Raw genomic sequence first — 27,647 nt, 5'->3', positions numbered from 1 at the left:
CACATTTAACAAAATACATACACATTTGCATGATCAATGCTTTATTTATCTAATAATGCTCATAGCCTACCCATTTTGTCAGCTTGAAATGAATGTGGTTGAATAGGGCATGCTAGATGAGCATTTTAGTATGGATTGAACATTTTGATGACATGTCTGTCCAATAAATTCAAGGGGACGGTTGCTATAAACTTTGCCCAAATTACCAATGGTAATCAATACAAATATATTTTATCTTATATATTTATAAGATATATAAAGGAAAAACATGATGTAATCAATACAAAGAAATATTTTATAAAGTGCACCAAATAAAAATTACAATACAAATTATATTTAATACAAAAAATATATTCTAATTCACCAAAATAACATGCATAAAACTTAAATCTCTGACATCAAAACATAAAAATATGTGTCGGCAGACACTTCATGTCTGTTGTCACACTAGTAATAATAAATAATATTGAGAAATCTTTATATAAAACGAGTATGCATTATAATTAATCGGATCTAGGGTCAGGTTTAAAGGCTGATCCAGATGCTATTTAGGGTCGGATTAGCTTCAGATCTTAGTCCAGGTTCAAAAAAATGTCTCAACCAATATTTAGGGCCGGGTAAGGACAAGCCTTAGCCCGGCCCATGCTCACCCCTATCTAGTACCACAACTTTGTTGGGTGGATGATAACTTTTAATCCTCATTGTATATTTAGGATGTAGAAAATGAAATGTGTAAGAGTACTCCAGAGAATCCAGTAAATGTTCACATTACAACTCACAATTATAATAGTGAAGTAGAACTGAAAGTATTACAGAACTTCCACACCTATAAGATTCATCTAGGACAGTCACATTGAAACCATTACTCCCTTACCAATATGAGATAAATATACCTAAGAATCCCATACACCAGCTCAAAACAGTAATAGAACATTCAAAACAACCTAACTGTAACACTGGGAAATCGCCCTCCTTTACTTGTGATTCAACTACCAAGTTGCTAGTTAATGGTGAAAGTATTACCTGAAACAATCCAAGATAAAGAAATATAGTATTATAAGAGAGAGTCATAAGAAGAGGAAAAGAAGCATCAGAATTTTTACCTATAAAAACATTTTTAGAACATCTCGTCCAACTTCTGCCTGTAAAGAGCCAAACGCTGTAACCAAGTAATGGAGTTGTCAATGCCTTGCAAAGATAGTTACAAAATAAGATTTGAAGATTGAATAATAGAACATAATTTCAAGATCATAAATAGTAGAACTAAATTTCAAGACCATAAAATAGAAACAATCCAGCTAGCAGATGATTGATGACTAATAATAGACCAGAGACTACAAAAAGTGCAGTCCATGTATATATATTTTGTAGGCTCATTTTGGTCTGAAAATGTGCTTATTTTGGTCACTGTAAAATGAAAATCTCAAATTGGTCTTTCAGAATTGATAGATGTGAACATTTCCGAGGACCGAAATGGGTCTTCACTATGTTCCTATCATTCCAATCTTGTCTCACTTCGCTAACTTCCCCCTCTCAACCTGTATCTTGTTTGTTCCAGACAAATGTCTTCCTATCTCTGTTAAGGGATGAAACACAAGCCCGAAAAGAGATAGCAAAACCTAGTTTACTTCCCAGCTATGAATGGATGTAATCAAACTTACGGTTGACATTGTAGAGAATATAAAGCCCATAAAAGCATCTTAAAAGGGATAAAATATTCTGACATAAATCACATACCCTAGTATAGGCATAAACTCCAGCTTCAGATGGTCCTGCAGGACTTCCCCTCCTAATGAATCTTCCTTCCTTTAAAATGTAAAGCATGGGAATCCCAGTTGAGAGTTCTAAACTAATGACCTGTGAAAAGGAGGGGGAAATCATGATTATTCATTGTCACATATAAACTTGAGAGCCAATGATAACCTTGAATACTCCAATCACCTCTTGGGAAGTTAATTTGTCGAGATACATGATAATAGATCTCAGTGAATTCCCATGTGCAGCAATCATAACATTCTTACCCAATAAAAGCTGAGGTTCAATCTGCATCATAATGTAAATGAGATCAGTCCCTTTTCAAATTTCAAAAGTTTCATGATCATCACTTATTCTATATCAGAAAATCAACCTTACAACTGTTAGACATATAAAATCATTCATGTGCCTCATCAATCAGCTAAAGCTTTTACGAGAATTTGACATGGTACCAGAGCCTATATGACCAAGTGGTCTAGATGCACAAGTCTACCTACATTGCTCTGATATAGACTAAATACATCTTCTCCGATACATACATAAGCTACATGCATCACATACAACATCAAACATATAGTAAATTATTACTGAACAATGAAGGAGAGAAACTGAGAGAAGAGGAATATCCAGTTTAAAGCTTCAAAATACTAGTCTGTAAAACTTAAATGCCAAATTTATATGATGAAATGAAAGGGGTATCATTTTACTAATCAAATTTCTTCATCATTCTTCAAAAGTTAAATTCCTCTTACTTGGTCTCTGAAATAGGCAACGGCTCTTTCAGCACACATTTCCAAACTTTCACCATTTGGAGGAGGTATGTCATAACTTCTACGCCACACATGGACTTGTTCTTTCCCATATCTATTTGCTGTTTCTTGCTTATCGAGACCCTGTAGTTCCCCATACCTGAAAGGATATCAATTAGGTTATAAGGATTATACGTAAATGCTATTCACGACATTGCAAAGCAGAAATTACAAGTGTTGCAAATAGAAAAAGATTACTACATTCTTTCATTTAGTTGCCAAGATGCTATGACCGGAATGGACTGCTTTTTTGTATCCTCACTAAAAACTTGACTCCAAGCCCTTGCTTGTTCACTCTCATTATGCATAAAGACAGGCACCTGGAGGAAGGTCGGGGTTAATAGTTTAGAAAGGGGAATTTGAATACTATACAGCAGAGAATATAAAAAAAATCTTCAAATAGAGTATACTAGAGTTTAGTTCACTACACAGAATCAGCAATAAGTATAGAATAATCTGTCAACTTTTCTATTGTCTTTTCTAGATTGTGGTGCCCGTATAAATAGATTTAATCTCTCCTATACTATGAGTTAAGCGCTAGCCATTTAGAGTATGACAGCTTAGTAATATGTCCTGTACTTCCTAAGGAAAAATGGTTGCACATATTGCATCACTTTTGACACCTGAAAGTTATCCATTTACATTACCTTCTTACGACGGTGCTGGGTCATGGCAAGCATGGCTGTCATTTGTGCACGGATCAAAGCAGATGTAAATATGACATCAACGGGAATGCTGCTAATTCTTTTGCCAGCTTCAATTGCCTCATCAATGCCCTTCTTGCTCAGTGGGACATCAACACAACCTGTGAATAAGTTCTTTTCATTCCATAAAGACTCACCGTGCCGAATAAGGATCAAAGCTGCTTCACCTGAGTTGGAACACATTGAGCACCAGTTAGTTTACACCGAACCACGAAAGCTTCAACTTTTGAATGTTGCAACCACTCAAAACTCGGTGAGTCCAACTTCAAGATACAATTGATGTGAACATGTTTGACACTGAAGGATGTCCAACAATAAATGTAAATCAAAAGAGGAGTTTATCTTACTTGATTTCTTGTTAGTTTCACCAGTGTCACTTCTTGAAGGGGATGACACTGGATCAACCAACGATGTTTGGGAAGCTGAAGATCGAATTATACCACGGTTCCTCTGACCAGAGTGGTAACTTCCTCTGCTTGACAAGCCATTAATATTTATGAAATCCTTTGTCATAAATTTTAATAAATTGTTCTGAAGCTTTTGGTGATGATTAAAATTATTTTGTAAGGAACAGGACTGGAAAGTCCCAATAGTCTGGTAGCATGCTTCAGCGGCCATTATCTGAAAGTGAGAATAAACAATTGAGTAAGGCAATAACACTTGATGTTGCAAATTCATAATCAATATGCAAGGCAAAAAAATGGACGCAATTATATATGTGCCTAAACTGTTTCATTAAGTTCGCATGTTTCATTAAGTTCGCATGTTTGAAGACTGTAAACCCAGTTTTGAATTTTACAAGATGTTTGACATTTCCAAACCTTAGTTGAAGGACAAATGAATTTTTTAGAACTCAGTCTCGGTTTCAACTACTAAACTTTAACATAATATCCTTCGAAAATTAATCACTTCTCTTCCAAATGGACAAATTGAAAGACAATTTGTTAACAAGCATACAAAAGAAAATAAGCAAATAAGTACAAGATAAAACAGTTATTACAAACTCCCTTTTAATATCAAAAGAGTTATCAAACACACCCTTAGTCAAGGAAACAAGTAACACAGCAAATGCATACTTGCTTGCTTAGAAGTATGTACAATTCCAAAAAAAATATACCTAACACCAAAAACTTCGTAATTATTAAAAAAATGATTTCAATGAAAGAGAACGCAGATCTGTATGGAACAAAAAGACAATGAAACAAGACGAAAACCAGATATCACTTAATACATACAATGAAAAAATTCTCTTTTTTAAACTATTAAGTTGAAAATCATGAATATAGATGGAATCAGCGTACCCCATATAGAGTTAATCGACGAAAACGGAAAACCCAAAAGACAAATGTGAAAGAGAAAATATTAGCATACAGAAAAAATATGCACGAATATACATACCTGGTTGAAACGTAAAAAAGAGGTGGAGAGAATGCAAAGAGGGTTTATTACGTTCTTCAATCCAAATGGAATGGATGATTATGGAGAAGTTCTTAGTATTCGTTAAAAAACGAAAACAGGAGGTGGTTTGTTTGTTTGGTTGGGTGTTATAAACGAAACGTGACATATATATTAACGAAGTGAGGAAACATGTTTTATTGTTGGGAGAAAATTACTATACGGCGGCTACTGTTATAACTACACGTTCAAAATAAACACCAACCTACCTAACCACAAATTCACAATTTTCTCCTCTTTTATTTTATTTTATTTCATCGTTTTTCTCCCGTTTATTTTAAAATTGTTCAAATTTAGTTGCAGATTGTCATTATTATTTGTTAAAACTTCCAAAATTATTGACATCCACGCTATTGGAAATTATTATTTTTAAATGATGGTGGCGACCAACATTCAGTATTATTGACGAATTCATTGTGTTAACTTAATCATTGTTTTCAAGAAATATATGTTCATTTATGAATCTTTATCATAGTGAAAAAATATGGCATTGTCTGGCCAGTGAACCGATCTTTATATAGTAAGGTGTGATAATTAAATCTGTTAAAATTGTTAAAACAGTATTGTACCTATCCAAATTAGTTCTTATATAAAAAAAAATATCATACTTTTCAAAATTATAAAATTGAGTATTCAAATCTTGAAGATATAACTTGTTTTCTTTTTCGATAAAGAAAAATTATATTAAACTGGGCACAATAAGTGTCCATCCAATAAAAAAATGATCAACTAGTGATCTATTTAGAGACGAAAGTAATATAAAGTTTTGGATATATACAATAGTTTGAAAAAAATAAAGAAGATTAAATTACAAATAGGATAACCAAATCCAAGATCTAGTCTGGATTAAATCGAATAAGTGTATTTAGCTCACTTATTTGTCCAAAAAGATAGTTTCGTTCCTCATAATCCAGATTGACCACACAACAACAAACCATAATTGTCTCAAAAGTTTAGCGCCTTTAGCAATTCCAAATGAGTCATGAAAATTAAAAAACTCTGTAATTGTAGAAGTAATGTCGATGGGGATTAGTAACCAAGAGTAGAAACATTTTCACACACAACAAACTCACAGAATATGAATGAATGATCAATAGATTCGACATGGTTGTTACAAATAGTACAAATCATATCATCAACCCTCACTGCAATATTCATTTTGAACAATTTATCTTTCATTGGTAGTTTTCACCTAAGAAGCTTCCACACAAAACAACATATATTTGAAGGTATACAATTAATCCAACATTTCTTTAAAACTTTACCTATAGGAGATTGCTAATGGTTCAATTGAGCCATGTATGTGGATTTAACCACATAGACACCTGAGCCGTCTAAACCTCATCTCTATGTATCCATTGTCTTCCTCTTCCTCTTCCAAATTTATAACCAATGACTCCTCTTTACTAAACAAATTTCTTCTCCGAGTAATTTCCCAATACCAAACGTCAATCCAGGAGCCACTATCTCCCACCAGATATAACTTGTTTATAAAATGGTCAATCTATTCATCATTTCAATAATAAAGTTATATATTGCAAATTATAATATTCATAAATTTATTTTAACTAGTGTGTTAATAAGCATTTCATGTCTATCGAAGCACATTATTATTTTATGATATTAAGTGTTCAACTTTTTACATTTCATATTAGAAAGCTATAATGTAATTTTTTGTATTGAGTGTACTTTATTTTATATTTTTGTATTTTTTACAGTATGAAATATAAGGCGAGATATGCGGTTATTATAAAATGATGTTACCTAGGATTATATGATTTTTTTGGAAAAATTAAAAAAAATATTATAATTAAAATAGTGAATTAGAAATTAGTATGTGTTAGTAGTTACATCATACTTTGTCATTATATATATATATATATATATATATAGCTCAATAGATGTGCATTTTAATTAGTAATAAGGCATAAAGCTAAATCATTGTATCAGTATATCATTAATCTAACTGGTAAAGTATTAATATTATTGATTTTGATGATGGAATTAAGTTTTAAAAACTCTTAACAAAATTTCATAAATTCTACTTTTTAGTCCAAGGGAGGACCAGATAAATGGAGAATTGGAGACGTTCCTTCCTATAAAGCGACTTAGGGCCTTTAACTAGGCTTACACTCCGCTACAAGATCAGTGCACTGCAACATTGATGATTGGGCTTTTCTCAAATCGTGGGCTAACTCTTCAGTCTATTGTATCTTTACCTTCAAAACTAGCTCATGAATTTATTGAATTGTTAATGCTAAATATAGACTTTGCCCCATTTCTCTCTTCTGGGGTGAATATATCCCAAAAATATATATCACTTTATATACTACTATTTATAATTGGTCATAAAATATTTAATTATTAATTTTTTTATTTAAATATATTTTTTTCAATCAATTACAAGTACTACACACAAAATAATATATTTTATGGTAAGGTAGATGTGTTCCATCTGCTTTGGGATAGTTGTTTATGGTTACGAGGATAAGGTTTAGGCTCATGACTGAGAGTGTACTCTTTGATTAACTAAAACTTAAAACGAGTTGAAGTGTCAATACAATTTATATGATGAAAGATATATGTACTTTTCTCACTATCTTGCTTTACCTTTTTATTCACTTTAGATAACTAACTTATTCCAAATAAACCATTACTTCAGGGTATTTGTGGGAAACATCATCGGTCTCATATTTTATGCCACTCTTTATGTCAAAGTTACAAGGTAATGGATTTCTTACTAAATTATTTTATTTAGACTAATTCTCACTTTGGCAAATAGAGTAATTCAAAATTCAAAGTTTGAGATGTATGATGTGATTTCCCCTTCCTCCTCTCCTAGTGTCTTTTTTGGGCACTCCTTTTTATTTTTATATACGTAAAGGTCTCCGTTTTTAATTTAAATTTTCATGGCTCTAATAATTATTTGTTTATCATAGTTTATATGATCTCAAGAATTTAAGCTAAAGTGAAGATACTTGATGCCTTAAGAGATCCCAAAAGTAAGATTACTTCAACCGCAATCATTTATTTTTAGAGCAAAAGACAATAATCCTAGAGAGAAAAATGTATGCAGAGACAGTTTGCAAGTTTTATACGCTGTTAATGTATTATTCACCATTCATGTTTACTAAATAGTGATTTTTCAAAAAAAGTAGTACAAATGAATTATATATTAAGTATGTATAAATCTTTAATGTTTTAATAGCAAAATGTCATATTTATCTTCCAAATGTAAAAGTTTTTTTTGGTGATACATGAAAGGTTATAAGTTGGATATATAAGTACATTGAAAAACACAGATTGATTGATAATAAAAAGTCACATAATCACCAGGTTACTACCATATTGGGTTTTGATGTGATGATGAGGCTCAGAATATTACAAACACTTAACCATCTGAAGGTACAAGACTAACACTATAATCACTTATTAGAAATGGAGAGGCAAAAGCACAGAAAGATTTAACCAATGGACTTAATTGAAAACCCAACACTATATCTTAACGACAAATCTAAAAACATTGATCTTGTCACTTATATACATAAGTTGTCGGGCCATTATTCAATGATCATTATTCTCCGTATAAAATTTGGATGAACCAATCTCATGTTTTTAAAAAGTATAAATTGCGTGCACATAACACTTCAAAGTTCAAGAGATGCAAAGAGAAAGGGTTCAACTTTCTCATCTCATGAATCATTGATTATTATAGCAGATTTCCGATTCCATATAAATTCCCTCTCCATATGATCATACACAATAAAACAAGATCAACCAGCATCATTTCAATTAAAAATAATATAATATTTATTTACTGTCAATAAAAAGACTATACACAGTCAATATATCATACATCATTCAAATATGAATGTTAGTGTTAGATGATATATGACGATGTAAAAATCTCTTACATCGTACTGCATACATTTTTCTCTCAAAGAATATAGTTTGTTTTAGAGACACAACAACACCAATAGACTACATTCTCTAATCACAGATTAATGTTGAAACAACAAATAATTTAAAAGGGTCCATTAACATATATAAGTCATATATAACCATAAACTGAAACCTTTGAGATAACACACTCCATCAAGGTTTAATAAAATAAACATAATGAAGAAACCAAATCCAAATGTTTGATTAACTGAATCAAACTAATCCTCTTTATCAAACTCCTGGTATTGCTTGAGAACATCAGCACAACCAGATGCAACCTCACGAGTCATGTAACCCATAGCATTAGCAAACCTATTGTTGGAAGCAATGCCATTGTAGCCAGTAAGAATAACTCGTGCTGCATCACGGCCCGGGGCGGCTTCATTACAAGTTGGGTGGTTACTGTTCACAAGCTTGGCATTACAAACCTGGTCTTTGTGATCCTCATTCACTGTGATTATATATGTTCCTGTTGAGTCAGTAATACCCTTCTTGGTGTACACAACTTCATTGGTTGCCCTGTCAGTGCATTGCAATATAACCTCCGCACCTAGCCACAAATCACTAAGTAATTAATAAATGTATCACAGTTTTGCCAACAACACTTCAAACACAATTCATAATGGGTGGTAAAGAAAAATGAGAAGCCTAGCACTAACGATCATTAAACACCAACAACAACACAATGTCAAAGAGTTAGACTTGAATATGTAACGAACAATTCATACAGACTTGAATTATCCTCCCCATAATTTCAGGTTCTAGATGTTCAGTCATGATCGTGAAAAAATCATTTTTGATAACATAGATAATAATCCTTAATACTCCTACTCCATGCGCTAGCTTTTAAGGCGGGGTTAGATCCAAAGCTACAACTAATAAAATGTAAACCACTAACTGCCAAGGTTTTAAGTAAATATAAAATTAGAGGAAAAAATGTATGCAATCAAAGTATAATAGTTTTATATACTATCAATACATCATTCATTTTCAACCATCCTTGATTCATAAAGAAAAACTAATACAAATAAATAGTGGATGATATGATAATAAAATATTTCTTCGTCACAGGAGATAACTTATCCCCTTAAATTCATTCATTGTTTGAGACCTCTTTTATTTACAATTTTCAAAATCAATTTAGAATATATTATAAAAAAAATAAGATACATCTCAAAGACTTAATTAGTTGGATTTAATATATATACACAGTGTAAGTGTTTTTTACACTGTCACTGAATCATCCACCATTGATTTGTTAATCATCATTGACTCTCAGACAAAAATAATGCAAATTAATGGTGGATATGGTACGAGGAGACACTTTATTATCTGATAAAGTGCATAGATCTTACGGTAATAAAATTATAGGACTTGAATGATTAGATCCAGCATAATCCACACAACAAATTGATCAAACAATAGTTGGGATTTTAAATTGATTTAATAAAGTGTATAAAATTTGGATCAAAATTCTGATGCTAAGGCTACACTCTAGCAGAGCCTCGACCAATTCAAAGATACTTGAACATTTAACAATGAGATCTGTGACCTGGTTATGCAATAGGCCAAAGTTATTATTTTTTTTATGAAGGGGCATCTCAAATAGTGATAAATTTTGAACTAAAATTGCACATTTTAAAGAGTAAAGTAATGAGATTTATATGAACAAAATAGCACATCAATAAAAAGTTCACAACTTTGACATGGGAACAAGCTAACTAGAGATCTACGTTAGTCGTTATAGTAAACAGATCTAAGACATGGAGTCAAAAAAAAGTAAAACATTTAGACATAAACAAAAAAATATGAGAAAAATAAATAAAAGGGTAAATTAAAATTATGTTTATGAAATACCAGCAATGTAAGTGGTGGCTGAGGTTTCAAAAGTAGCACGGCAAGGGTCACAGAAGACACGACCCTTGACGGAGAAAGGGTTCTTCTCAGGGCGGATAGCGGCAATCATCGCCGGAAGGACACACATAAACAACACCAAAGCTACTCTTGAAGAAGCCATTATGAGAGTCTCACTGTTACAGATTGAGAAAGATGAAGAAATTGAAGGTTATGGGATGAAGGAAAATGAAATTTGAGGGGTTCAATAAAAAGGATGAGGAGTGATAAAGTATAAGTGGAATAAAGTTGTCGAAATTGGAATAAAGTAAACAAAACCGTGTTGACTATATTCTGATGGGTTAGAGTTCATGGTAAAGGAAGGTGGAGTTCCAATTACGAAGTGCCACGTCAGTGTGTTGAGTTTTTGTTTGGGTACGTGGAAGGGAGAGGGTGGGGGTGTAGAGGAAATGGAAACTGAAAGGATGTTAGTAATGGTATGCAGCTGGCGTTGTCGGTGCTCCCATGTGACAACCCAATGAACACAACACTTTTTTTGGGTACGTCAATGAACACAAGAATTGTTGTTATTATTGTAGAACATCTTTTATCCAAAAATAGGTCAATTCATTTATCATATTTTATATTGTTTAAACAAAATACTTAATTATTAATTTTAAATTAAATTTATTTTTCTATACTAATCATATAATATACAAAGTGATACATTTTCTTATTACAAGATGAATTCTAATTAAACATAGTTTATAATGGTTGTCTTTAACATGAATTAGGAGTATGATTCGCCCAAAACTCTAAGACAATGATGTGATATTCTAAAGTGTATCTTAAATAATGTTTTTAATTAATTATATTAGAGTAAAAATAGTACAAATAATAAATGTTTAATTTTTTAATTAAAATAATATAATTTTATTAGTTTGATATATGATTATAGATATAGTTTAGGATAATATATTATTATCCAAAAGTTTATCCCTCTCCCTATTCTCTAGAAGTGAGTCATCTTCAATCAAACTTGTTTGTATGAGTGGTAAAGTTTGATTATTTTTTAGGTACATAGTTTTACATTTGATTGATTAATTTTGTGAGCTGTTGGACGCTTGATGATCTAAATTACATTATTTACATTTTTCTTATATCAATCACACTTTTAAATTATCAAGTGTTGGTTCAAGTGATACATGTTTTATTTTCTTTAAGTAAGGTATTGAGTTCGAGTCTTGTGGATGAAAAAATACTTACTGGAAGAGTTAGCCCCACATATCTGTAGATGTTTCCGGTTTGGACAAAATTGCCTCTAATAAAAAGATACTTGTGGGAAACCAAAAAAATTACATTTTTAAATTTTATAATTGATCAATAAAATATATGGGAATGTTTCAAATAATTAATTTTTATTTTAATAAACTTAATTTATGAGTTATGTTGAATTTGACCTCATCAAATAAATAAATCAAACTTTGCCCACACAAAATTTAATAACTTAAATAAATCAAAAGTTATCTCCTTCTGTCAATAAAATAATGACATGTGTCATGTTTTATCATTTTCTATAAAAATATTTCTAAAAGTAAACAAAATATTACACATATCATACTTTTATTGGTTGAAAGAGATAAGTTATCTCATGATATGAAGAGATATATTATTCTCATTTTATATTCCATTTGCAAAATATTATCATTTCTATTTTGGGAATTGATTACAGATTAAGTAAGACATTTACACCTCACTTGCAATTCTTTTTAAAATGATATCCTTACAAATTGTGTGAAATGACTTGTACGTGAAATTTGTTTAATTATATTTATTAAAACAAATTTTTTTTTATTAGTTTGACTTTTACTAAATTTTTATTTGATTTATTATATTAGATTACTATATTTTATTTTTTGTAATTATAGGTAGGAATTTAATTAATGGGTTGACTTAATTTTAATTAACTAGAGTTAAAAGAAAATAAGCACAATGTACACCACTCTCCCTATAATTGAAAAAAAAAGACAATATGAGTCATGCATTCCTATCAAATTCCAATTTTTTTTATATATTTATTGTGTAATTTAAAGGTTTATTATAGATTTGAATGATAAAACAATCCCAAATAATAATTATTGGTAATTTCTTAATTAATAAAGTTAGGATAAAAAAGACAACATTTGTGATGAGTCTTACCTTACTAATTATTATAGTGGCATAGTTAATACTAATGGTTGGGGCAACTTTTCAACCTTCAAGAGGAAAGATAAGACACAAATTATGACTTTCTTACTAAACTCCTTAAAATAGTATATATTAAAAACTAATAAAATGTTTATTTTAATTTTATTTAATGAAGCAATTAATTAATTTCTATAAATTATTTTATTATAAAATCGAAATTAATCAATAAAGGAAAGAGAAAGTATACTAGTATAATTTGTCACATGTGAACACATGATTGGCAACATGGAAAAAAATGGTGGGGCATGTGACATGGGAAGCGTGTAGAGGAAGCCACACATAGTAAGGAAATCAAGACAAAGAAAGGTAGTATAAGCGATAAGATTAGGAATAAGCAGTGATTGTGTACCAATTGGCTTGTGACATGTCAGTCCATGTATGATGCCTATAACACTAACCACACCCTAACGATGAAATGCAAATAAGACTTGGGCTTGATCTAGGGACATACCGCTCAACAGGGAAAACAACCTAATCAAATTTCAATATGTGTCATGTTTGATATGACTGGTTGTGATACTCACAAGTCGGACACATAGCACAACGAGATGCTTATGCTGCAAACGAAAACTGAAAAGAGGCGGCGATTAACTACTGGAAGGAGGGAAGCATGAAATTTGAGGATTTTCTTACTTTTCTATTTTTATGATATTTATTATAGTTGTTTGTAATAAGTTAATTAAAATAAATTCTCTAATAATCATATGTTTGTTTGAGACACCTAAATAACTATAAAAATGTACTTTTTGATATAAAAATATTCTATTAACTTCACAAGATCATGAATAATACTTATATAATCTCATATTGGTTAAGAACATTTACCAACGGACGTTAGTTCAAGTGATACATGTTTGATTTCCTTAAATAATGTCTCAGGTTCGAGTCTTGTACATGGAAAAAATATTTGCTATGAGATTTAACCCCACGTACCTGTAGATGTTCTCGGTTCGGACAAGATTGCCTCCAGTGCGAGGATATCTGTGGAAACCAAAAAATATATTGGTTAAGAACATTTCAAAAATTATCAAAATACTCATATATGGACACAAAATCATTAGTGACTTTATAAAATAAAAAAGATATTATAATACTTATAAATATGTAAAATAATTAGTTGACTCTATAAAATCATGAGAGTGTCATCTCATTTTTCTTTAAATATGTCAAGGATATACTGAAACAATTTAGATGTTTATGATAAATAAAAATATGGTCATATACATACGTAATGGATGATGTGTGGGCTATGTGTAATTAAATAACTTGCCACACTTTCTGGTGTTAAAAATAAATAAAATAAAAAGTTTCCATGCAATAGTAAAACAACTAATTCAATGCAAAAATTTGAATCTTTCATTCAATTCTCATTTCAGCCTCTATTATACAAGAGTATATAGGGATGATAATGAAAATCGAACATATGAATATCTATCCAAACGCAATCTAATTAATTGGTTAAACTTGTTGACATTGTGTTTGGATTCAGGTTTATCTAATGTTAATTTTTGGGATTAGTATATGTGATATCCTATCCCAAACCTGCTCCGAACTTGTCTCGATCAATAACTGTCTTATAACAACTCCACTAATGGCTTAGTCTATTTCTCGTACCCCAACTCAACTTCTTGGCACATGTGTATATTTTTTAAAAACTTGCTTAATACTAATGGGATATGTAATGAGTTATGTTTCACTCACCTTTTCATTTTATAACAGACAATGGAGAATGCCTTTTGGGATAGTATCATGGAATCTGTTCATATTAAATTATTTTTTTGGGTTCCCTGTCAGGTTTAGAGATGATAATGTTAACTTCAACCTTATTAAATTCGGTTTTGGGTTTTGGATTTTAGATTCAGGATTGGATGAGCATAAATCCGACTCCGATCCATATCGTTGTTATTCCTATGGGAGTAAGCATGTAGTAAACTTTTATCTAAAAAAAACCTACATTAGCTTTTACTCAGCCCAATTAATATTGAAATGGGCCTAACGGACCGGAAGGGTGTGCTCAATAATCGGGCCTGCAATGGACTTCTTGGACAACAAAATTTGCACCCCATGCATTTACATTGAAAATTCAAAATACCCTTCTCATTTTCATCATACTTAACCTAATCAACCTCGTTATATATAACCTTAAACATGTGTATTAACCAACAAAATATTATTTTATTGGTATAATGTCTTACTAGATCTTTAGATAATTCAAAATGATAGTAACGTTTGATGTAAATGACAATTACATACTCAAAAGAAGATTAATTCCTTACTATTGATTATTAAAAAATGATATATGTTATCTTCATCACATATTATGCTTATGTACAAATTTTACATATTATAAAATTGCAAATAAGTAACCTATCTCACCTAGTGCTAGCAAGGCACGAGTCTCAAATTGTATTTCCACTAGATTGGTCAAGTCCCAACCAAGAAAGTAAAAAAGGCCTTAGCTTGAAGAAACAGTTCAACTTCTCAAGTCAGCAAATCCAACATGTTTATGTTCCTGACTTTGACAAAATCACCACTTCACGTATCCTACTCGAGATGAGTATAAGCAAACTAATGCATTGGTGGGAGCATAAGATACTCAACCTATATAGAAAAGAAAACTAAATCAAGTTGTGGATGGAATAGTAGCTATAAGCATTACGGATTTACGGTAGAAATATGATCAATTCATGGCTAGCAAAACAAACATGATAATTACCTATTTTTGTACAAAACAATCTTCACAATCTAACTTGAATTAAGTCCACATGAAATTAAGTTAATGATCCATGCCCATATTGCGTTTGTTCTATGTTGCGTTTATATCAGTATTAACTTGTGTTACTCGTGCAATGTACTTGATAATAATGGAAAATTGTATTTCTTGGTGAGATATAACAAAGGGGTGAGAAATTTTTGAAATTATAATATTAACATTTGATTAGAAAATAATTTGAAATTATAATATCAATATCCCATTTAATTACTAAAATTTGATTATACATTCATATCTCATATAAGAGAGTGGTTAAAATTTAAAAATGTAAAATATTAACATCCGATTAGCACATTATCTGAAATTATAATATTAAAATATGTTTCCCCAAACTAAAATTTGAAATACATTTTGGTATAAGAAATATTTCATTGCTGATTATCTCAAGACTTAATAACATACAATTTGTTCTTGTCTCTCATCACTTATTAGAGTTTATCTAGGAATATATCTACTTAACTTACCTAAAAGCATATATTCCTACATATATATAAGAATCTAGCTAGATATATTCTTAGATAAACTCCAACACCTTAACATTATTAGGAAAGCTTAAAAACAAAAAGTCACTTACGAAAATGTAGTAAATAAGCTAGTTTAAACCTAAAAAAAGTTTTAGATTCTGAAAAAAAAGTTATAGACTAAGTTGTAAAGATAAATAATTTGTGTTTGGTTAAAGTTTAAAAAATAATACTTGAGAAACTATCTTAATGTTTTGAAATTCCAATAATTGAAAAATCTTATATCCAAATACATAAAAAACATTTTATAAGTTTTTAATATAATTTTATAAAAGAAGAATGTCAAATTAAGAGCTCTTGAGTCAGAATTACCCTAAAAAGAAGAGCATACCTGGGATTTGAAAGATGTGGAATTGCAAAATGGAGTAGATTCCAACCTTTCATACGTCGATGTGAACATTTGGGTGGCCAATGAGACTCACCCAAAGTGAATTCATTTTTGGAGGCTCAAAAGTATCCCTAGTTACCATTCCACTTGGCACCCGAAACAAGACACTTTTTATTTTATAATATCTATTGCCTAATTTGTTTGGGTAAATAGATTCAAACTATCAACCAAAAAGATATCGTCAATAACAATGTCAATTATAACTGAAATAAAAAATAACATATATATTTTTATATTATTTATTTAGAGTAATTTATATGAAGAACTTGTTCGTTTATTTAGTTACAAAAAAATAAAAAAAATCATTTTTTATGTTTGTGTTATTTATTTTACCCATATGCATCTTTATGTCTAATAGTAGTATCGAAATAAATACTACATACTTCTTGGCACAAAATATTTTGATTATTGGGTAGCATTTTTATTTTTTTAAGGAATATAAGTAATATATTACGATGGTTGAAAAAATGCATAATTACTATCATACTTTTATACTTAATATGATTATTTTTTATAATTTTGAAATTAATTAAAAAATATATTCATGTTCATTTGACATTCATTATTTGTTCTTAGAGAAATTTTCTTATTATTATATTATGATTATTATATCAAATATTTTTTATACTTACTATTATCTCAAAAATGTTTTATTTATCATTTCATTTTTTATTACATTTTAATGAATATAAGCAATACATCATGACTGTTTAAAGATTATCCAAAACAAAGATATTAAATCACGATTTTTTCTAAATATTCGTTATATTTTATTTTAAGAGATTTTTATATTAATTGTTGATAGCATAGAAGATAGATTAAGTATTTCAAGCGCAATTTTAAATATATAATAATTAATAAACAATATTTTATTATTTTTATTATACTTTTTAGTATTATCATTAAACAAAATTAATATATAGTAAATATATACAGATTAATAAATTAAAGATTAAATGAGTAAAATAATGTACAAAAGTAAACATAAGTAATAGATGTAGGATAGTAGAATAAAAATGAGAAGTACCTCCTACACAAATGATCATAGAATATTGACTACAACTACAGATTAAAAAGTGAGGGATTGACACAAACTCATAGATACAAGCATCAATAGAGTACATAATTGGTAGCACCATCAACAAAAATAGTATGAAAGTTTAGAGATTGGTGTAAGGCGAAACATTAATAATTATGCAACTCTTATTTTTCATAGTGTGGATTTGCTATACAACTTTTTAAACTTGGTAATTATAGTTCTGTGGGTAGAAAGTTAGGTTCTTTTGTGTTTCATAGTGTGTATTTTCAGTATATTTTGCACCTCTACTTTTGGTAAAGGCACATTAAAGCTAATAAAAATAGATTTTATTTGATTTTTATATTGACTATTATTTTATAATGAAATTGTAAAATCATGTCATATTTTAGGGTTGAAGTTTATATAAAGTTGTTTATTTTGATTTCAATCCACAATAAAAATTGTTCTGGTTCCTAACACATGTTTTTGTTCTGGATTTTATCTTTGTAATGGGTTAATTTTTTGATTTGGTCTATATAATGTATTTAAATTCAGGATTTGATCTATTATCACATTATATTCTAACTAATAAGTGGGATAAATTTATAATAAACAAATTTGTGTGGATTTTGACATTTTTCATGGATGATAAATATAAATTTATTATTGTATACGAATTAAAAACATATTTGAACATTTATTAAATTAAAAGCCCATAATGTTAGTTGTATATTGCGTGACATAATGTTAACAGGTGTTTTACATAAAAACAATTAGGGTCCATTTAAATAAAAAATGCATTTTTCTTCTAAAAACGGAAATATCATTTCTTTTATACATATTATATTGAGTTTACTTAAGTTGGTCATTATGACATAGGATATACCTCCTGATTTTATGAGCATTTCGAAAATATTTGTTATATATCAATTATAAGCTCACATTTACAACAATATTTGAAGGCACAATTTTATCATATAATTTTCTATCTCATTTTCTTTATAAACGTTATCATGTGCTCTTTTACACAAACCAAGAAAACCATTAGTTTTTTCAATAAGATTATTATTTTTTCCTAATTCCTTTTTTCAATTTATCCCACCATCATGTATTTTATCTCCATAACAATGATAAAACATAATTAATAAACAATAACTAACGTAATCTTAAATTTTGAAAATGTCAATTAATATGGAAAATAATCTGAAAAAATATGTTCACAAAGAAAGGGAATGAATAATTTCAAATCGAGCGAATAACTTTACCTGACTTAAAGATTTCATTTCTTTATAATGATGGACAGCACTTACATTCAGAATCAGCGGCCCAGATTCACCCCCTCAGTCTTGGGAGTTAGGATACTATCCAATTGATGGAGAGGGAAATGCTTCAAAAAGTAAGTGAAAATACTTCAAAAAGTAAAGGGAAATACAACTTTCAATTATACATATATCATTTTGACTATAATGAAATCACACTTTTATAATTAAAAATAAGTGAAAATATACGGTTGGAGAGGATCTTTACTCCCGTCTCGGACACTTTTTTATTTACCATAATAATAAAGAGATTATATTCTAAAACTCACTCACTTTTAAATAAAAAATAAAAATAAAAATATATAAGTACATGTTATTAAATGAGTTTGAGGAGATAATCTAACTATTGGTACAAATATATATTATTCTCTTTATTTATTCATTTATCCCTACCAAGCTTAGTTATTTTCTCCCACACTTGTTCCCTCTCTCTCACACTCTTCTTCAATCTCCATACCCTTCATAGTTCATACCAAAACTAAAAATAAAAAACAAAGTTTCTGCAATAATAACAACCCATAGCATAGTGAACTAACACAAGAAAAAGGAAGAAGATGTCGTTAGGGAAAAGAGGTCGTGGTCCAATGAAGAGAACCACAAGCATGTCAGATATAAACTTTGATCTGAACATGCCTGTTAAGGATGTTGTTGATCCTAACAACAACCCTAGCTTGAACCGTGTTGGACCGGAAGGGGGAGTTGGACCTGGAAGTGGTGGGTTAGATTTAGATCAGCGCAGGGTTTTAGCCACAGTCTCGGCCATGAAACATAGAAGGAACTGTTCTGATTTGGCACCAATCCCTGACTTCTTGCGCACTTGTTCTTTCTGCAGACGCCGTTTAGTACATGGCCGTGACATCTACATGTATAGGTACTCTATATACTCTACTCTACTCACTTTTATATGTAAGATGCTAATTTATACTTATTTCTATATTCTATTCAAAAGAATAACTTGATCTCTAAATTAGATGGGTTACTTTTCATAATAATAAAAAAATCATAGGTAGAATGATTTTATCATTTTATCAATAGACATAATTTATACTAGAGATTGTTGTTCAACTTGTAACCAACATGAACATATTCGTTTCTTTGGAAAATCTAACCATTTAATCACTCAATATTACTTATATTGAAATCTAGAAATGTCATATTCTTGTATTATGTTCGTTGTAAATTTTCTTACTAACATGAATTTGATATGTGTGATTTTCTGTGATGAGACGTGTGCCTATATTTTAGTAGGAGAATTTATTAACTGAAATACTCAAAAAAATATTGCTGGTCTTTCATTTAATGTGTCCATGTTTATGATTTTGGAAAATTAAATGGATTTTTCTTTTTATAGATCATTTTTTCATAAAAAATGGTCTGTTTGAAGGTCAAAAAATTACCTTAAAGAAGTGATTGTATCAATTTTGTCTCATACAAAATCATCGGTTTATGACATGAAATAGACATTACGGGTCCATTTTTGTAATTTTGAGAAATTAAATTAGACGGAGTTTTCTTCTTCTTCTAGATCAGTTTTTTTTTGTATAAAAAATTAGGCCGTTTAAAGTTTAAAAAAAATACAGATCTCTTGATCACAATAATTAGGTTATGCAATTTTTATTCATTTTAATATTAAATTTCGGATTTGAGTGATTGTTAAAAAATGAAAAAAATTGCAGAGGTGATAGTGGTTTCTGCAGTTTAGAGTGCCGTCAAAAGCAGATGAACCAAGATGAGAGAAAAGATAACTGTTTTGTGGCATCAAAGAAACAAGTCACCAAAGCTGAAACCCTCGTTGCCTTGTAATCATTGCATCCCAAGTTCCCAACAAGACTCAATGCAATTCCTATCCTCTACTTAAATACTTATGCCTATATCTATGCCCTTTCATAACTTAACTAATTATCAAATATGTTTTTCTTATGGTTTTGTAATTTTCATCATGCTAAGTTTTTTGGATAGTGGGTATTGGTAAATGCCTTCTTGGCTTGTAAATATATTGGGCAAGTATTTGTGAAGTAGCGCTGTGGTAATTTATTTATATAATATTTGGAATCATGATAATAGTCATAGGTAAATAGAAAAAAGAAAAGAAAATCAAACACACTGTCCCATAATTGATAATTCGTGACCTCTTTTCTGTTTGCTAGTAACTGGGAAGACTGTGTTCATGTCCCATTCTTTTGCATCATTATCAGTGTGTCTCAATTAATCATTATCATATCATTGTCTCTATATAATATATAAAAATAAATATAAATATAGGACATTTCAGGATGGGATTGGGAAGTCTTTATCAAATTATGGCGTCACTACTCAACTTATCTCCTTAAAAAGGAAGGAAATTTGATATAAGTATAATTTGCAAAATCTGACCCTGGATTTTAATACTGGTGTGGTGTTATAATTGTTCAGAGAATTAAAATTATAAGTATAAATTAAAAGTAAAATACAGATGTATTAGAAATTAAAGAAGTTGTACTTTTATGAAAATATTATTAGCTTACTATTCTTAACAAGTGCAAGTTTTAGAAAACATATTATTTAAACTCCTTATAATGAGTCATGATCTTCTATTTAATTATTGTTGTTCAATCATAATTTATGATTATTTATACTTTTCAATAAATTAATAAGCTTTCTCAAAAACACTATTGGTCCATAAATTTTAAAAATAAGAGAACAATATAAAAATCTAGCCTATTGTACTTTAAGACCTTTCAAAATACTTGAAAGTGTATGTACATAAATGAATTCCATAATCTATCCCAGTTATATTTCGACTTCCTTTTTTTAGTTGTTGCTTCCTTCTGCTACAAGTTCGATTTTAGTATCTGGTTAGTTAATCATGGACGAATAGCATGCGCTGTAGTGATGCCAACTTAACATGGAACCCACTGCTAATGCTCAAAGCGGTGATTGCAACATGAAGGTAAATTGTAGGGCTAAAATCTACATGTCATTCTGACAAATCATAAAGAAAAATAAAAGTTAAGATGAGAAAATGAATAGAAAATATAATGATTTGTTTAGTATTTTGATACGGTAGAAAATAGAAAGAAAATGTAGAAAAAATAATATAATAATTATTAATAATGATATTGATATGCAAGTTGTTGGTTTATTTTTTTTAGAATTTTAGTATACTATCATTATTTATAAGAGTGGCTAACACGAAATACGATGTAAAAAAAATAGAGTGCAATATCTATAAATTATTAGTGATAATATTTATATACAGTAAATCCATCATTCATTTGTATTATTTGGACAATGAATAATATAATGATAGTATATAAAACTCGTACATAATGTATATATTATTGTCTTTTTTCATGCACGAAGAAATGGTTTGTCATCATATTTTAATATTCGAATAACTTATATGTTAATTATAATTCTTTTTGTCATAGTCATAAGCGAAAATTAAGCCAGAAGAATCAACTCTATTAACGTGCATTTTGGGTTTGTTTGGTAAATGTTTAATTATAAATAGAATGAAATAAAAAGTTATATGAACCAATGAGTGGTTGTGGTTTATATACTTTATCTTGAATTGCATCAAGTTAGAGGTGTTGTGCAGAAATAAAAATATAGAAGATTAATGTCTTCTAAATAATATTTAAATAAAATTAAACATGTTTAAAATAAATTACAACCCCACTTGTATGATCACAAAACATGATTTCAACAAGAAGCATAGATACATTGGTGGTATAAATAAAATAAATGGGTTAGTTCTTATTGGCTTATATAGCATTTAAACCAAAGTTTTAAGTTCATAGTATAAGTAAATAGATAAAATAAATGTAATAGTAGATGATGAATTAGGATCTAAGATGGAATCTGTGGCTTAGTCAGCTTTGCTTGCTGAAGGTCCCACTTTGCACAACCACTAAACAATGATATGAAACACAATAGATTCATTTTGGAACTTGTTTGAAAGAGAAGAAAGAAAGACAAAAAATACTCCAATTTTCTTTTATTTGCCAACATACAAATGAAAGGAATCACTTTTGTGTGGACGAGTAGGGTCAGTATATATACTTACCTTAGCCTAAACAGATGCAGCGCCGGTGTGCATGTCTGGTAGTTGGGGTCTTGGGGACCATTGCAAATAATTATAAAATTATATCACTTTGAGAGTAAATAATGCTTTTATTAATAATAATTAGTAAGAGAACTTCTCATTTCTGCCATAATGAAGATATTGATGTTACAAATCAAAATTATCTCCCGTTAGATGAAGTTGTGACATGTATATTTGAAAAAGTTTAACAGTGTAGATATAAATTATTTTTAAATAAAAAGAATATAAATCAACAAATTTGTTTTAACTTTATATTATAGTATTGGACTCTTAAGTACTGAAGAATAATGTAAGTATAATAGGTGTACATGAATGAGACAATGATGTATTGAAAAGATAAAAATATGTTGAAATTTTTTGGGTGCAACAGGAGTACAATCTGGATGTTTAGGTTTCTGGTAATTTCACTCTTGAATGACCAAGTAACCCCCACCCTCCAATTATGGCCACTTGGGGGACAAATATGTTGGGATGGAATAATATGAAATGTTTTTTATTCCATTACTTTTTCTTATACACAATAAATAATTTGGTTTTTGGCATTATATAACGCAAGCATATGTACTTATACGGTTTCCTACCCATTATACATAAATGATGTGTACCTCTATTATAATAATTTTTTGCCTTCTAATGCAGCTGTACCTGTCATAAAATGACTAAAAGCAGGAACATGCATCATAAATTAATACGGCTTCATTAATTTTTTATGAACTTGGCTCTCATTTTAACAATGGTGTTGGGATCTTACTGTGCTGGGATCAAAAGCCAAGGTTCCCATGCCCACAATAATTGTGCTCCTCTAGGTGTTGATGATGAGACATGTTTATTAATAAATACTAATAAAAATGAAGAAAACTCATAACAAATTTATGGTGAAGGTTACTTTGCTTCCAAATTATTTCACCAAACCTAGAAATAGTTAAGCATTTAAACAATAAATTAGTTCAAATTGCACAAGTAGACACGTGCCTGAGGCACCGTGCTTCGACATCAAATGAATAAATAATAATCTCAAACTAAAACACAGACACGATTATTATATTTGATTAATGATAGATAGGACTGCCAATACGTCAAGGGGACTAGTGAATCACTTGCTGCTGGATTGGTTATCAATTTTTATACTCCAAATTTATCTTGCAGGCTATGTGTATGTCTCTCCCAATAAATGTTGCTTTTAAAAATTGAATCATTTATTTTTTGATTTTTTTAGAGATTTAATAAGACCCTACACCATTAAAGGAACGTGATGTCGATGATTGGTTAACAATTTAAATAAATTAAATTTATTTATTCATTAAATGTGTTCAATTTAATTTTTTACTTGAGCTGTTTTGGTGGGATCTTTCTAAAACCCATAATTTCAAAAGTGTTGCATCCATTAACCACTCTATTGTAACTATTGAAGTTATTCATTATATAAAGCGCAAATTTTACTAAAATGTGAAGAAAAAAAATTAACTAGAAAAAATGAAATTGATAATTTTGGTTTTATTGTCTAGCCCTACCCAACCTCTCACAACTAAATTAAAATGGTGCATGAATGTTGTATAATTTTTTGCTTATTATGATTGTTTTCTCTTTCTCATTACTCCACAAATTTGAGATTAATAAAATTTTAAGGGCTATGATATTAACGTTACCTCTTAGTAGAATTAAGAATCAAATGTGATTGTTTCACATGACACTGCAATAACACGAGCTCGAGTAAATATTCTAAGAAAATCTCATTTGGAGAATTAATGTCTCATGTTTTAATTGTTTTTGGCTCAAATAATATGTATTACAATATATATATATATAATTTGTTTATACAATTTTTTTAATATAATAATAATAATCAAACATTTATCTCAGTAGATATGATCAACTATGTTGATCAAACGACATCATAATATTATATTATAAATCACTTTCATCGACAAAACATTGATGTTTCTTAATCATTTATCCTATATTTTTTTTTGGTCTACTTCTTCTGTAAATTGGATTAACATCTATTTGATCTATTCTTTTTACGAGACTCCTATCGATCTCATCCACATGTCTTAAAACCTATAGTATAATTTTGTTTTCTACCGTATAAGTTACTTCAATTTTCTTTTTAGTACATTCATTTCTAATAATATTCTATCTGGTATGTCTATTAATACAAAACAAAACAATGTGAGATTTATGCTAGAAGGATTCTATTAATAAAACTTCAATCATCTAGTAATAATTTTTTTAAATAGAAAGTATCACATTTTTATTAATAAATTAATCATTTATTTCATCAGGATTAAAAATATGCAATAATTATTTTAATTTTTGTCCTAAAATTTGTGAAAATGTCGATGTATCTTAGTTCTTATAATTTAACTTAGAAGACACGGCCTTTCAAAGTTGGGCCGACGAAATTGCTGTTCTAACAGAAATATTTGGGACTCATCAATCTAGACATAAGCTAAAGGTCTGTGGGCTCAAAATAGGACTAACACCATAAAATATAGCTTATGTGACCCACTGATTATTATTAGAATTAAAAATTGGTTAAAATATCTTAATGAGACTGCTATGTTTGGTTTAGAAGTCAAGATGAAAGGGAAAAAAATAGTAAGAAAGATTTTGGATATAGAAAAAGTTGTGAGAAATATATTAAATTTTATGAGTTGATATACAAAAGAGTTTGAAAAGAAAGAAAGAATTTTTTTTTTCCAAACTAGACAATTAGAAACCTAAAAACAACAATAAATTATAAGTAAAATAAAGGTATTTTAGTAAATGTATATATCTTGACTCCTCCACTCTACTTTCTCATCAGAAGAAAACAAAAGTTTATAGGCATCATCACTTTTGAATTATTTATCAGTTATTTATCTTCTATCAAATTAGAGAAGTACAAATTTTATTGTCTCACTCTCTCTCCATTTTCTTTCTTCCCTTACTTCTATACCAAGCCTAACACTTTGTATGTTGTATGACCCATCATGAATATATAACCAACCAAGAAATACTTGTGCTAATTCTCATAAACAAAGTGATATATATCAAAAAGTGATACTTTATTTGTTAATGATTGATTTTCAAGTGATATGTGTTACATTTTTTATATGGATAAGAGGATTAGTAAGAAAATTTAGTATAAAGATATAACATTACTCAACCCCAAATCATAAAACAAACTAGCTATGCAAAAATTGTTTAATTTAACATCAGTATCAACGGCATAATAATTGGAATGATACAATTGTTAAATTAATCATTAAAAAAAAACTACTGACCCTGCTTTCATCCCACCTGCCCTTTTGGCGGGTGGTCTTCTTCCCAAATTACATATTTACCTATATAAACAACAACAAAATTTGTTAGGAAAACTTTCAAGGAAATAACATTACTTGCAATCTATACAGAAATGACACATAATACAACAATAAAAAAATGTTGTATCTATACACTATTGTCGTAAAGATTTATGCAAAGTCATCACATTATCCACTATTTATTTATTATTTATTTTACTTTTATTAAAGATTCAATGATAATTAAAAATAAATTATTAATAATTGACTACTGATTATATTATATGTTATTTTAAAACAAACCCTTAAGATTTACACAAGGGAATGTGAATCAAAATTAAGAATATTGTTGAGAAAAAATCTTAATAAATGAGTAACTCAAATTTAGAATTTTATTTAAGACTTGTGTTTGGGAGTTGATTATTTTTTAAGTAAACAAAATAATTTTTAAATTAAATTAAGATACTTCTATATGTTTTTTTAATAATTAAGGAATTGGGTAATAGATTACTATGAAATCTTCAAGTATAATATTATACAATTTAATGTGAAATAACAATTGAATCTTATCCTCATATGAATGGTCCCACCAATTTAAATATGATTAAAAATGTATATTCATATATTATTGGTATAAAAATTTATATACAATCAATGTATTATTTATCATTTATTTATATTAATTTTTTGAAAAAATAATAATGATAAAACATGAATGGAATAAAATTATGACAAATACATAAAAAAGGAAGAAATTATTTTTCTCTACCGTTATAAGTTGACCGATCTAATAATAATAATAAGGAAGAAAGGTTGGTGCACTACTACAAACCAACACAGTGAGTCAAGAGAGGCACCTACTACTGGGCCACGATCAACCAAATGAACCAATACATGATAAAGGAGGTTTAATAATCATTATTATATTATTATATTATAAAGTATACATACCGACAAATTTCATTTAATTACGATCACCGTGTCTTATATTTAAGACTTTTAGTTCATTTTCTTCATGGAAAGTCATGTAATTATACTCAGTTTTATCCATCAAGAGTAACTATACTCAGTTTTAGTAGACGAGACTGTTATTATAATTTATTCTTTGTTATAATTTGTTTCTGCTCCATAGCAAACCATATTCTATGTACCAAAATCATTTGGACACATTATCTTCTTCATTTGATCACACTTTCAATTGATAAATGAGTTCTTTGTCCTTCATTTGAAAAGTTCTCTCCGTGTTTTCCAATATTTTTCAGTACTAATAAGGTTATTCTTTTACTCCTAAGGTAAAAAATTAATGTCTTTTGAGATACATGAGTATCCTTACTAATAAATGCTTCAAAAATTGAACATTTAACCTTTTAATCATCTTGAGATCTAAAGATGTCAAATGTTGAATAGAATGGTTGAAAAAAAAAACGTGGCCCAACAATTCAGCAAATTGCAGCCAAGAAAATTACAACCCATAATAGTTACAAGATGTCAAGATCAAATTGTCAATTATTG

The 27,647-nt window shown here is 29.1% G+C and overlaps 3 protein-coding genes across 3 annotated transcripts; 1 reads left to right on the top strand and 2 right to left on the bottom strand.

Moving 5' to 3' along the window:
* On the bottom strand, positions 686–4,822 carry LOC109328329 (2,3-bisphosphoglycerate-dependent phosphoglycerate mutase-like). Its single transcript, XM_019561745.1, has 9 exons — positions 4,667–4,822; positions 3,616–3,889; positions 3,212–3,435; positions 2,766–2,884; positions 2,508–2,664; positions 1,942–2,043; positions 1,738–1,857; positions 1,104–1,159; positions 686–1,023 (listed from the first exon to the last, which is right to left on the bottom strand). The coding sequence occupies exons 2-8, from the start codon at positions 3,884–3,886 to the stop codon at positions 1,118–1,120; spliced, it is 1,035 nt and encodes a 344-aa protein (XP_019417290.1). The 5' UTR covers positions 3,887–3,889; positions 4,667–4,822; the 3' UTR covers positions 686–1,023; positions 1,104–1,117.
* LOC109328331 (protein DOWNSTREAM OF FLC-like) lies at positions 8,710–10,784 on the bottom strand. The gene is made up of 2 exons (XM_019561746.1): positions 10,523–10,784; positions 8,710–9,215 (listed from the first exon to the last, which is right to left on the bottom strand). The coding sequence occupies exons 1-2, from the start codon at positions 10,680–10,682 to the stop codon at positions 8,884–8,886; spliced, it is 492 nt and encodes a 163-aa protein (XP_019417291.1). The 5' UTR covers positions 10,683–10,784; the 3' UTR covers positions 8,710–8,883.
* On the top strand, positions 19,161–20,816 carry LOC109327575. The gene is made up of 2 exons (XM_019560756.1): positions 19,161–19,635; positions 20,441–20,816. The coding sequence occupies exons 1-2, from the start codon at positions 19,319–19,321 to the stop codon at positions 20,565–20,567; spliced, it is 444 nt and encodes a 147-aa protein (XP_019416301.1). The 5' UTR covers positions 19,161–19,318; the 3' UTR covers positions 20,568–20,816.

The sequence above is a fragment of the Lupinus angustifolius genome, chromosome LG15, assembly GCF_001865875.1.
Source record: "Lupinus angustifolius cultivar Tanjil chromosome LG15, LupAngTanjil_v1.0, whole genome shotgun sequence".
Classification (NCBI taxonomy): Eukaryota; Viridiplantae; Streptophyta; class Magnoliopsida; order Fabales; family Fabaceae; genus Lupinus; species Lupinus angustifolius.
Note: the sequence above shows the minus strand (reverse complement) of the source record. Positions and strands in the feature narration are given on the sequence as shown.